At 38.3% G+C, this 13,430-nt stretch overlaps 1 protein-coding gene across 1 annotated transcript in view; it reads right to left on the reverse strand.

Moving 5' to 3' along the window:
* tox (thymocyte selection-associated high mobility group box) overlaps positions 1-13,430 on the reverse strand; it is a 60,957-nt gene that overhangs the window by 20,115 nt on the left and 27,412 nt on the right. Inside the window, exons 3-4 of the mRNA XM_023398265.2 lie at positions 9,215-9,325; positions 5,951-6,235 (exon numbers count right to left, since the gene is read on the reverse strand). Coding sequence (XP_023254033.1) covers positions 5,951-6,235; positions 9,215-9,325 — 396 coding nt within the window. The remainder of the gene's footprint in view (positions 1-5,950; positions 6,236-9,214; positions 9,326-13,430) is intronic.

Genomic DNA, 13,430 nt, shown 5'->3' on the forward strand with positions numbered 1-13,430 from the left:
ATTTTCTTAAAATATATAAAATCAATTAACATGTATATCTCCACTAGTCTTCATTCAAATGTCACCAAAATTGATAAAGACATTCTCTAGATAGTAGATATCAAGTGTTTCAAATGGATCGGACAAACAGTGAGTCCTCAGTGATATTAATTATCTTGCTATAATATTTACTTAATGCGCAATATTTTCTTTTTGCTCAGTGTTGGATTCAAAGTCACCAAAATATTTGATGATTCTCCTGGAACCAGTAACATTATGTGTTAAATTTTTTGTTTTGACTGTCACACCAACATTTTGACCATTTTAAGTGTTTTAAAGTGAAACAAGCAAAAATACTCCTGTTTTGCACATGTGATATAATTTACTCAACTTGTGTTAAGGCGTGTGCAACACATGGTTAACCAGTGACACAACCAGTAAGTCACATTCTCTAGGGATACCAAGGTCAGGGGTTCGAAACCACAGATGGCCTAAGTCCTGCTTCAGTCCTGCTTCATCAAAAATTCAATAGAAATTCATACATATGGTATTCAAATGCTTTCAAGCTGCTAGGACCCCGATAATTGCAGCTAAGCGCAGCTATATTGTTGTTTTTGCCATTACTTCTGATTATCAAGTCCTTCACTAAGTTTAAATGACACAGAAATTGCATGTAAACCCCTTGCTTGTACAATATTTACCTTGATCCTTCAGACTGATTCTGTCAATATTGTAGAATAACTGTAGGCCAATGAAAACATCAGTGTGTGTTGTTTTCTACATATTGGTCTCTATGCATCGTTTTAATAATGTTATGCAGCACATAGCATTTGTCAGGTGCATATACTGTATAAGTATTGTTCTGCTATATTTGCAGCATTAATTATTTTACTTTTGTGTGCCATACTTACCTGTTTGGTTTTGAGTTCCTAAACCAGTGGATACTTTTAAATGCATATTAAAAACACAATTATTTTGTAACGAAGGCAATAAGGCAGTCTTCAAACTATAAGACTTAAAAAAAATGAAACTATTGCTTAAATTGAAGGTAGTCCTGGTCTTTTACGACTAACCACATCATTAAGTAATATATAGTGAAAATCAAGTACTGTTTTGTATTTCTGCATCTGGAAATGTTACATCTCTTTTAGTATATTTGTACCCTGTTAGCCAAAATGTTTCAAAACATCTGCCTAGCTACCTGAATTATCACCTGACTGGTGATCAGCTGGCAAAACAGCTCAGATAAAGCACTGTATATGTTATTTGTCCAGCAAAAACAGCAGACAGACAAAATTAGAAAATAGCTGACTCTTTAACTTCAGCAGTGAAAGAGCATCTGAGGAGAGCTACAAGAAGAGGAGATGTTGAAACATGACTCTAAATTAATGCTTGAATGATGTGCCGTGTCAACAGGTAACTGTTTGCTAACATGTTCACTACTATAACTTAATCAGAACATAGTGGAGCATTAAGCAGCTAAAGAGCCAGGAATTTTCCATGGGAATTACTGGAGGGCAAAATAACCATAAAAACAGAGTTTATATGACTTCAATTCATCAGGTGACGAAACATGAACATGACTACTAATTAAAAATAACATGTTTATGCTAACAAGTTTATGCAGCATAACCTTATAAGGTGACAAGTCAATTCATGCTTTAAAATGTAATTGAGTCGGGCCATAGTTTGCTTTCAAATCAGGGTGGTATCTTAGCCTCCATGCTGGACCGAACAGACGGTGCACTGAAACAATATCTGAGCTACATAATTTTGTTCATGTAACAGACCTACTTGGACTTTGAAACAGAGTCTGCCTTTGCATGATAGGATTTGTACAGTGTGCAGCAGTCCAGGATTCACTAATAATGAAATCTGATAGTAGCCATGGCAACAGGCAATACAGGTCAGGGATAAGACAGAATCAGATGTCATTTAAACTGTCAATTCCAACTCATGTAAATACATCACAAGAGATTTTATACTTTATTTGCTACATTCCAGAGAAGCCGCTAAAGAACTTTATCTGGAGAAAATGTTTTGGTGTACACATGTAGAATCATACTAGAAGCACTGGTTTATTCCCAGGTCTGTTTGCTTCAAGATATAAAGTGACCAGACAGTTGGTCCACAGCTTTACAGTGTCATGAACAGAGTTTTACCAAACATTATAAGACTTATGCACGGCACATTTCTCTGTAACATCTAATCTAATTGAATTGAAAAAATAATGTAGAAAGTTCTCTACTACTCTGGAGAGAAAAGATGATGTATTGGCCCAAATATAAGTATAATTTTTTTTTTCTGGAAATTAGTTTAAAAAAAGTTGGGGTCACCTTATAGTTGAGGATGGGACAATCACACAGCTCCACATCACCACAGTGTCTATAAGCCCTCCAGCAACCAAGGGAAAACCCTAATGAATGCATAACGTTTTATGTGTATTGTTTTCTTTCAAAACAAATGTCCCACAACAGAGGGAATCTTAAATAGAGCTCATATAATACATCAACATGCCTGAGTCTATCTATGTACATTCAAATCAAGTGCATCTTACATATTTTTTCCTTAATACTGACATTTAAATGTCACTTTAAGACATCTTAATAAAAACTGCAGCTTCAATGCCAAGAAGCAAGAAGCAGTTTTAAGGCGTTCTGGACAAATGGGAAAATGTTATTCCATGGCAAATCTCGGTGTGTGCTCCTCATTATTCAGAAGCCCTGTCTGTCACGCACTGTGTAGTGTAGTTCAGTCGATTGGCATTGCCAAAATGTGAGCAATCTCATAATGAGCTAGTCATCTTTGTTAGTCTGTCTATTTCTCAGGAAAACAAAAGTTATCATTGCTAACACTCGCAGCATGGGAACTTTGACACCTATCAGTGCTAATATGAAGACAGGACTGGGTTGAAAGCGTGTATTTAGAGTTTCGTTTTAGTACACATTGAATAATAACGGATGTGGTCTGGTACACTCTGCCCCTCCTGGAACACATTACCTGAACTCAGTTACTGGCAGCAGACTCTCAATGCTGCTGTGGTATCTAGATGGAACACAGAGTGACATTTCTCTAACATGGGAAGAGGTTTTAGATTGAAGTTCATCCTGGTCGACATGCTGAAAAATAGTAGCTGTGGTTTGGCATTTGTTCGGTTGGGACCTCAATAAATGTCATAACAGTAAACAGTCAAAATATGAACTGTCATAATCCTCTAGAAAGCTTTTACTCGCTCATTTCACATACATAAAACCATTTAAAAAGAGTTGTTTTACAACCTGACAACATTGCTGAGCTATTAAATAAAAAAATACATGGATTTAAATGAACTAATCAAAACTTTTTACTGAAAAAAAGTTTTGGAAATATGTTTGTGCGGACTGAATTGAATGTCATATGATTACATTATACTGTATGTTACATTATTATCATAACTCTTTATTATAGAATTAAACTGCCTGGCTCAGAATGACAGATTGAAACTTTGAATAACAAAAAAATTTACTAAAAATGTTATTAATTAAAATCAAAAGGAAAATTCAAGGCAAGGAGGTATTTCAGCTCTAATCTTAGTGGTTTGGGTGGTAACGTCAGTTTACAGGAAAAAGAGATCACAAGGTCACACACATAATGTTATAGCAATTGAAACATACTTTCGGAACTAAACACATTAACAATGGAAAAAATATCAATCGGATTTTCCTTCTGTAGGTCAGAAAAACATTTGTGTAGATGGCCTAAGAGAGTAATAGAGGGGGAACCCCGGATGGCTGAGTAATGACTGACTCATGTCACGAGAGGGGAAGGAGTATTGCCGTCAGCTTAATCAATCACATCAAGCTCCACATACATGTGGTAACTGACAGGATTTCAATTTGAAAAGTACAGCAAAAAAATCCCAATCTGTTCTTGCTTTTAGCTATCAGAGCTCGCAATTTTATTTATTTATGTTTGTTGTTGCAAAAGAACATACAATATGCTAACCAAATCACAAATCTTTCATCTAAATGACAGTAAAAGCATGCCAGTATTGGCAAGTTGACTGTTATTATAAAGTTGAGTAGTCCTATTGTGATTGACTAATCTGACAGAAATTTTAAAATGAGAAATCACTCTGTGTACACTGCTTTAATGTACATGTTTGCAATATGGATAGTCTGTGTCATATTGGATGAAATTTCATGTCACAGTACACAACACCTTAAGTACATTTTCTGGAAATGTAATTAAAAAACTGAGGTGGTAATCTCTGTTTTTGGCTGATATATTATATGAAACATTTAATATCAAGGTCCTTCACATTGACACAAAAGTCTTGTAAATCCAATATATTCATAAAGAAACTATGTTCATTAATCTGCAATATTGCCAACAATGGGCTAATTAAACAAGATATTAAAGGGATTGTTGATAATTTGAGTCCATCAGCCTTCAATCAGACCAACGAATATCATCTGCACCTGAGTAGTTGCCTCCTTTAAGAATTATACACACACACACACACACACACACACACACACACACACACACACACACACACACACACACACACTTCATAGCCCCTCACTCACCCTGTTAAGGCTGAGCCAGGATGGTTGCTAGGCAATCATAATTCATGGACTAGCAGTAAATGTATGTTAGTATGAGAATAAAAAAGTAAGCTAGAGAGAAGGAGAGAGAGAGAGGAAAGGCGGATACAGACAAAGATGGAAAATAAGACCTTCTAATCATCATCTCCACTGTTTGTTTTTTAATTTATTTTTTGGCCATCTTTTGCCTTTATGCCAATAGTAGAGTGAGAGAAAGAGACAGGAAAGTCAGGGATGACATGCAGCAAAGGGACGTGGGTTGGTCTTGAAACCATGGTTACTGCAGTTAGGACTAAGCCCACGTGGTATGCACTCTACCAGGTGAGCCACTGAGGTGACCCTTATCTCTCCACTGTTACATACTTCATAGACAGGTTAGTCACAATCAAAGGAAGAAAATCACAATTTAATTCAAAATTATTAAACAACAGTCTGTATTATGACATTTAATAGCATCATAATAAACTCAACTAAACTTCAACTACAAACAGGGCTAAGAGGTTATCATGAGGTTTTCAACTGAGCAGGTAGGACTGCCAGAGACTAAGTCCGAGTGGGAGGGGGAAAAGTTCTATTCTTAATAAAATGGGAGAAACCTTTTTTACAGATACTGACACACACCTCACCCCACTGAATAGCAAGTTTCTATGACAGTTGAAGTATCTGCAAGTCTCTGGTCTAGCTCCTATTTCTTTACATTACATTCTTTATATGACACAGTCTGCCACATCTAAATGTCACAACTCAAAGCAAGAGTTTCACTTTTCTGTGAAATGAAAATATAAGGCAAATGTCACATCGACCATACGCCATGATTGGCTTTCAAATAACACTGCCCCAGGCAATATCCCATTTCACAAAGTGAAACTGAATAAAACATTAAAGAGTATAGTTAAAATATAACTGCTGGCTGTCAGTTCAAATCTTAAGACTCACCAAGGTCCTACATTTTCAAAAGTATGTTTTAGTGAGACAAAAAATATTAGTCCATCCTAAAATAAACCTTTTGAGTACTATGGTCAATTCAAGTTGGCTTTATAAAGTATGTAGTTTCCTCACTGATGGGGAGCAGCAGTTGGTTCAGCTGAAGTTCTACTCAGTGTCAGTGATTTCAACTGTGAAAGATTTTTAGTGATGAAATATCTTACTCCACTCGTCGTCTCATCCACTTATATTACCAAAAACATCTATGAGAGTGTGAAGGGGGTGTAAATCTTTACAACCCTGCCCTCACTAATGTAGTGGTTTAGCAAACTAAAGGTCATGTTTGCTATTGTCATGTGTATAAATCCATCTTTTAAATCACATACCATCTTGCTTCAATTTACATGTCACCACTTACCATTACCATTAATATGTGTGATTTATTTATGACTACTCACCACAGATAGTGTACTGGTCATTGGGCCACCATCTGGGCTGAACGTGCCACCATCTTGGTTCAATATAGCAGCTCCATCTTGGCTACCACGCACGCTAGGCAGATCCATGCCCTGCAGCTGGTAGAGGTGGTGTGGAGCTGAGCTAGGAGGAGCGTCCAGAGGTGGGTACGGTCCAGAGGGGGAATCCTGATGGAGATGGGGGGGCAGCATGTGGTCTGGCAGGTTGGGGGGAGTAATAGGTGGGATGTTGAAGTCCTCATCACCCAAACCACCCACTGAGTACGTCTAAAGAGAAACAGAAAGACACAATTAAAGACACATACAAAACCATATGTATGTATAACTACTCACAACATTGTTGTTTTCCTTATTGACTCTTTACTGACACAGTATGGGACACATAGTGTATCACACATATGAGAGTCAAGTTTGGTGAAGTTTACGTATTGTGGTATACAACACTTAGAGCTAGGCTGGATGAGCAGCATGAAAACTTGGAGAAATTTAAAAAGAACTACATAGGGGACTCAAAGTGTCATGAAATATTCCTATCAGAGATAAAACTGACCATCACCACCATCACCTCAGAATGTTGAATCCACTCTGAACTACAGCTCTGTGTTGTGTCATGTTGTCATTCTTAGCCTGAGCTCCTATCACAGACTAATTATCACTAATGATGTTCCCTGCCCTAAGGAAAGCATTGTTAACAAGCACTCACTCATTAAGCAGGGGAGCAACACAGTAATATATGTACAACTCCCATTTGCTTCAGAGAATACACACAGCTCTTTGTGTATAGAAATACATCATTGCTAATTTGACATGCAAAAAGAAAACCAGGAGCAGTCCCTTATCTGATAATGAATTACTCTGAAAGCAAAGACAAATGAGAGAAAGATATGCAGTGGCAAATGGAGGGAGTGAATCATGCAAGAGAAAAGTCCTAGACACAAGGGACAAAAAGTGAGAGAGAAGCCCTCTCATACTAATCTGACAGAGGAGATCTTTTATAGAGACTGACAGCCTTTTCTGCTTGGCTAGCCGCACTCTTTTGCTCTTCATTTCGCACCAGCCTTCTTCCTCTACCCCTCAATTTCTCTTTCATCTCCCTCACTCTTTCATTCTCTCTCACTCTTTCCTGATTTATCTCAAACCCACATACAGTTTAGTGTTATGAGTTGCATGACTTGCGAGCTGAGTGATGAGCTATGAGTTGAGTTATATGATGTATACGCTCACTATGTAATGAACAGCCATTGTGGTACACCACAAATTCAGTTAATAGTTTCACCACTTTAAAATACAATGTGGGAAAGAGAAAAAACATAAATGTGCGATAAGAGGTACAGAAAATGATAAAACTCATTTCATCCTCCCTCCATTTACTTTTCATCTCCCAAATATACATAAAGGCAAAATATAATCAAATAAACACTCAAATTATCTGCCTTTTCACTCTTAATTTAACAGGTATTAGGCATTATTCATTGTAGCCAACATTGGTATAGCTGCTGGAAACACCTGCTCAGATTAGAAATATGTCTTTGGATGCACATATACTGTTACGCCAAGTTCATCCATAATGTCAAACATAATGCATTCTAGTTTAGCATTAGCATGAGCCTCAAACAGCTAACTGTGTTCATCAAAATTATTGCCATAGTAAGCCCAGAAAGCCACAACACAACTTTCTTCTTCTTTGGACAGAAAGGTGTATTTTATCCATCAGGTCATGTGGTCACAAAAAGTTCATTCTTGGTGTTTGACCCTTCTTTCCTCCTACGTGATTTCAGTCAGTACAGTCTCGTGTACCCAACATCATAATCACTACACTATGTTTTTCACGTCCCTTCAAACCCCCTCCAACAGTCTGTTTCATGGTCCTGTTGAAGCACAGAGCTCTGCATAAATTACGATGCCTGTCTATTTCTGTCTGCCTCTCTCTCTCTCTCTCTCTCTCTCCCTTCCTCATCTACTCTCTCTATCATTTCTACAACTTCTACATAAATTACTCATTTCTCTCTCCCTCTCTCTTTGGGCATCGATTCATGTCAGTACAATAACCTGTTCTAGAGCCTGACGGATTTATCAGTCGGCTGATACTGGCCTATCACAGATATATTGGTATCAGCGCATATATTCTCCGATATGCACTGATATGAATACTTTTATCAACAAGCAATAGTAACAAGCAAGTAATGCAGCAGAAATGATTGGGTCAAGTCAAATTATATAGGCAGCATTTTATGTAGAGTTTCAATCAATTATTCAACCCCCATTGCATTTTAGGTTTATTCGCAAAATTTCTAATTTTTCAGGTGTGTGCAATAAACAAATTACAGGAGAACAGTTTAAATAGTTAAATAAAACTAATATTACAAGGATTTTATCCAAATTCAACACTAAATCCTACTTTCAATGACTACTGGAGTCTCAAAAATATTCAACCCCCTGAATAGAATTCCTCATAAGAGCACACATTTGCAAGTCAGGTGTGGTCTAAGGCACAACCAATCAAGGGCGTCATTAGTTGCATCAGGTACGCTTGAGAGAGAACACCTCAAATACCTGGACTGTTGATGGGGACGTTTCATTGCATGTTAGAAATATGGCTAAGTCAAGAGTCTTGGTTCCTCAGAGAGCACCTTCTCTCCTAACACCTCTAACTCCCTACCATGCCTAACTAGCTCTTACTATGCTCTTTCGTGCACCTCTTTATCTGATATCTTTGCACTTTGCCTTATTGAACTGATTTAGTACTTCCTACACCAAGGTCTCCTACTGCATTGAAGCTTTAGTGATGTTGCTCACAAGTCGCTTTTGATAAAAGCGTCTGCCACATGAGTAAATGTAAATGTAACCATGCTGTCTGGAATCGCTCCCTGGACCACAACTCAAAATCTGTGCTGTACCTCTGGAGTATCTTTAATTCAGAATAATTTGATAAATGGTTTGTGAGTCTGAGTAATAGTGATTGATTTTTAACTTTTACCGTTCACCTAATTTGAACAATACATGCCCAGGTCCCACCTAAATTGGTCCGTTGCAGGTGAGTTCCATATTGGCAAATGGCAGTTAAACACAAGCACTTGATGGATAATAGGTATGAGTGAAATCACTATCCATCCTGTTACTGCTGTTATTTTGTCATGTGTGGGACTGTTCCATGTAGAGCATTTCAAATGAGCTATTAATTCTATAAGCCAACGAACTGTACGTGTGTGCATGCATGTATGTGCATGTGTGTGTTTGTGCATTCACCCAAGGCAGACGGTGTGTGTCAGTCATGTGTGTGTCCCTCCTCCAGTGCTGTGAGGATTGGTTTGGTGACGTCACCTTGTAGAGAGCGTGAGGGGGCTGTGGCAGACGAAACTGATGGAAGAATCATTAAGACAAAGGTCAGAGGTCAAATACAAAGGTCATGAAGAGGAGCATGGACAAAACAAAAGGGAGGGAGAGAGAGGAAAAATTCTTAGGCCCTTGCTCACACACGCAGACACACATTTGACAGTTATCAATACACAGTTAAATAAAGTTTGGTGAGCATTCCTATAGACACCTAGCATTCATGTTAATTGATATTTTGACCACCCTGCAGTGGGTGTCAGACTGTGCCGTCATAAATCTCTTGGGCCCCATGACAACACCATTCACGAGCCTTGACTTAAAGTGTTTTTAAATTGACCTAACATACCTCTAAGTCGCTTTTAACTCCAGCTCTCACCCAAGCAAAGAGCAGATATTCGGCAGCTTGACCCAGCCTTATATTTACATTGTATATGCTTAGCCTAAGCTGTTGGGCTGGTTCCGTTGGCTTGATATTTTACTCCATTATCTGGAGTAGGGTCGCAGTGAAAGCAGGTTAAGCAATTTAGCCCAGATGTCCCTCTCCCCAGCAACGCTTTCCATTTCCACCTTGGGGACCCCGAGGTATTCTCAGGCCAGATGAGATATGTAATCTCTCCAGTGTGCTCTGGATCTAGTACTAGGCTTGGGCCAGTGGATGATATCAACGTCAATTTCCAATAGCCGACAGTCATTACAATGATGAGCATTGAGATTATGTGGTTTAAAAAAACAAACAATAATTGCTTAAACTTAACGATTATCTGCCTTTTATTTCTATACATTACTTTGGGTTTTTATCCTGTTAAAAGAGCTATTTGTCTTTTTTGTTTCCTCCCAAATGCCGTTTATTGCTGGGACTGAGCGGTGGTAAATGTTGCTTGCTCCGGCTATTGATGCATTTACAAGACAAGAGCGCACCCTCTGAGCAGCACTCTTCAGAATAGATTTAAGGCTATAGTGAGTCGCCATAGTATAACTTGCAAATAACTGCTTTAAGAGATTATCCATCACAAAGTGTCACTGTAGACATCTTCATATGCCAGTTTGCTGAAGTACAGCTTGTCAGAGCCACTATCATGGCTGTGGATTTGAACCATTTCAAAAAGCAGTTATTCATTGTAGATGAAACCTGGCTTTCCAGCCCTGCACCTCCTGCTGAGCTTGACAGAAGCATCTAGCTACACTCCAGGAGAAATCTGAGAAAGACTGAACTAAAACTTATTAATTCACAACAACCTCTGACCTAAATTAATGAATGAATAAATGAACCTGAATCTTGACTTTATGGAAGCTGTGGTACTAAGTCATAATTTCTTATTCCACACACTACTCCCCATCTTCTTATAGCACAACACTATGAATAAAACATCAAATCAAAGATTTCTATGCCACACAATATTGTCTATATCGTACTCTATGAATAATGTATCTTTAGTGGTGTTTCTCATTAATATGGTCTTTGTTTGGGGGTGAGGTAATGCTCTACTAACAAATGCATCTCAAGACTAAGGGTTTCCTGTCATCCCGGGGACAACAGAAAATGTGTTCCAGTCCATCTTTCCCCTCAGTCATGGCTTGTTCGCAAGACCTCACAAATATGTTACGCTGGTTAAACACAACACAGAATGAGCACCAAGAGGGCACTGCATCAACTTCATTGAACCCAAATAGGCAAACTGAAGGGACCCTTCAGTGCAGCAGAAATGTTTTTGTAGCCTTGTGTAGTTTAGGGCATACAACATAGCTATGAATTGTATAGGCCTCTGCTTGCCCACATTTGTCACATATATGCAGTCTGTGTAGATCTTTAAACTGAATCAGATAGTGCCTTGCACAGATAGCTTTGCATTAACAAAGCTCAACCCCTTGCTCCAGATGTCATCTGCTATTTCTGTCCCCAGTTCTTTCACGGAGCCCTTGTTTATACCGTCCATTTTTGCTTGTCCAAATTCATGCAATATATCATATATAAATTAAATTGCATGTCCTTCCACTATACAGTCCTTCAGACGATCCAGTCTAATTTATCAAGTGCCGCAGTCTCGAAATTGTGAATATAAGTCTTCACAAAGTATCTCACCTAAGGTAAGAATCAGTTTTTGGTAGCCCATACTACTCAAGAAACTGCTGAAATAGCACAAATCTACCTTGTATGTTTTAGATCTCCAAAGCTATATAGCCCCAGTTCTCTCAAATGGTCGAAGGATCCATCCATAATCAAGGGTGTAACAGATGGGTTTGCTGCTATTGGTGTCATGAAGGATATAGCTCTGAGTTTAAATTGCTTTGCTATTTGTGTCCAAATCTGGATAGTTCTTTGAATAACGGTGTTGTAACTACAGCATGCTTTATTAAGTCGCCTGGGAGACATTACAATAGCACCAATTGAATATGGTAGGCAGTCCTCTCACTCCATTTCCAGCCAGCTGGTGAGCAAAATCGTCTCATTCAGCCAGTAGGACATACAATGAATATTGGCCGCCATATAATAGCACATGAAATCTGGTAGCACCAGCCCCCCGTGTCTTATGTTTGCACAGGTGACCGTTCCAAATTTTGTGCGTCTTATAAATAAAAGAATCAGAAAATCCTTTTTTTTTTTTTTAAATGACCGAGTAAGGTATATAGGCAGATATTGAAAGAGATAATTGAGGGAGGTAAATCATCTTGAGCATTCAATTTACCTATTAAGGAAACTGGAAATGTTCTCCAAAACTCAAATTTAGTCTTTGAATTTAGTCCAATATCGATATGAAATTAGCTTCAAGTAGAGAGTTATACTTTTTTTTAACCTCAACCCCTAAATATGTAAATTTCTCTGTTTTCACTTTGAAGTGAATCTGCTTGAGGACTTCTCGGTCACTGTGATGTGTAGCATTAGTTCACTTTTATTCCAGTTTATCTTGTATACCGAAAAAAAGCTATATAACTCAGTTGTCTCCAGTAGTGTAGGGATGGAGGTCTGTGGGCTTGTTACGTCAAGAAAAATATAATCTGCACATAATTAAATTTTGTTTGATGAATATTCTGTATTATAACTCTGCATTTCCATGTGTGACCAAATTGCTTCTGCAACGGGCTTCAATGCAAGTGCAAACAGTAAGGGACACCCTTGCCTAGTGCCCCTGTGTAGGTTGAATGGCTCCAGTTGGTGAGAATTCTAGCATTAGGACTGCTGTATAGCAACTTGGCCCAGAATATAAATCCATCCCCATAATCAAATTTATCTAATACCACGTACAGTTGAATATGACCACTATACACAATCAAAGGCTTTTTCTGTGTCCAAATTCAGGATAAACAAATCTTCCTAAGGGTGTCTTGGAGAATACATAATATTGAAAAGGTGTCTGAAGTTATGAAATGAACTTCTGTCCGAGATAAACCCAGTTTAATCTGGGTGTATCAATATAGCTATGTGGAGGCTGAGTCTTCTTGCTCAGGACTTGGCCAAGATTTTCTGATCTGTGTTTAGTAATGACAGTGGCCTATATGAGCCTGCCTGTTTCAAGCCCCTCCCTTTCTTAGGAATAAGTGTTATAGTGGCCTCATTCAAAGTAGTTGGGATCATAAATGCCTTTTTGTACATCCTCTGCAGGGCTGGGTATATTAATTTATTTAACTTTTTATAGAACTAATTGCAAATCCTGTCTGGTCAGGGGTTCTTGTCATTTTTCAAGGAATTAATTTTTTGCTTTATTTCCTCACATGTGATTTCTGAATCCAAGAAGCTCCAATCCCTCCGATCTAGTGTGGGCGGATCAAATGTGTCCAGAAACCGCTTCATGACTTCGGATGAAGCTTGAGTTTGAGAGGTGTACAAGTTCTCTTAATATTGTTGAAATAAATTGGTAATAGTGCCAGATCCAGATTTTATTATAGGAATGGTCATATATCATTAGTGCCACGGGTGCTCAGCTCCGAGGCACTCCTCTACAGCTAGAATAGCTGAGAGGAGTGCCTCGGGGTTTATTATTCTTCCGCCAAATTTCGGCGCGTAACTCGTCCTGCAGCTTTGAGAAAACCCTGGTAATATATACATCAAAACGTGCGTCGTGATCCCGCAAGGGGTGCTATGACTTTTGGTGTTAAAATTCCAATTTTTCCCAAAGTTATTCCCAAAAAACTG

This window comes from Seriola lalandi, unplaced genomic scaffold, assembly GCF_002814215.2.
Source record: "Seriola lalandi dorsalis isolate HSWRI2012SDOR001 ecotype SW California unplaced genomic scaffold, Sedor1 jcf7180002054981, whole genome shotgun sequence".
NCBI lineage: Eukaryota > Metazoa > Chordata > Actinopteri > Carangiformes > Carangidae > Seriola > Seriola lalandi.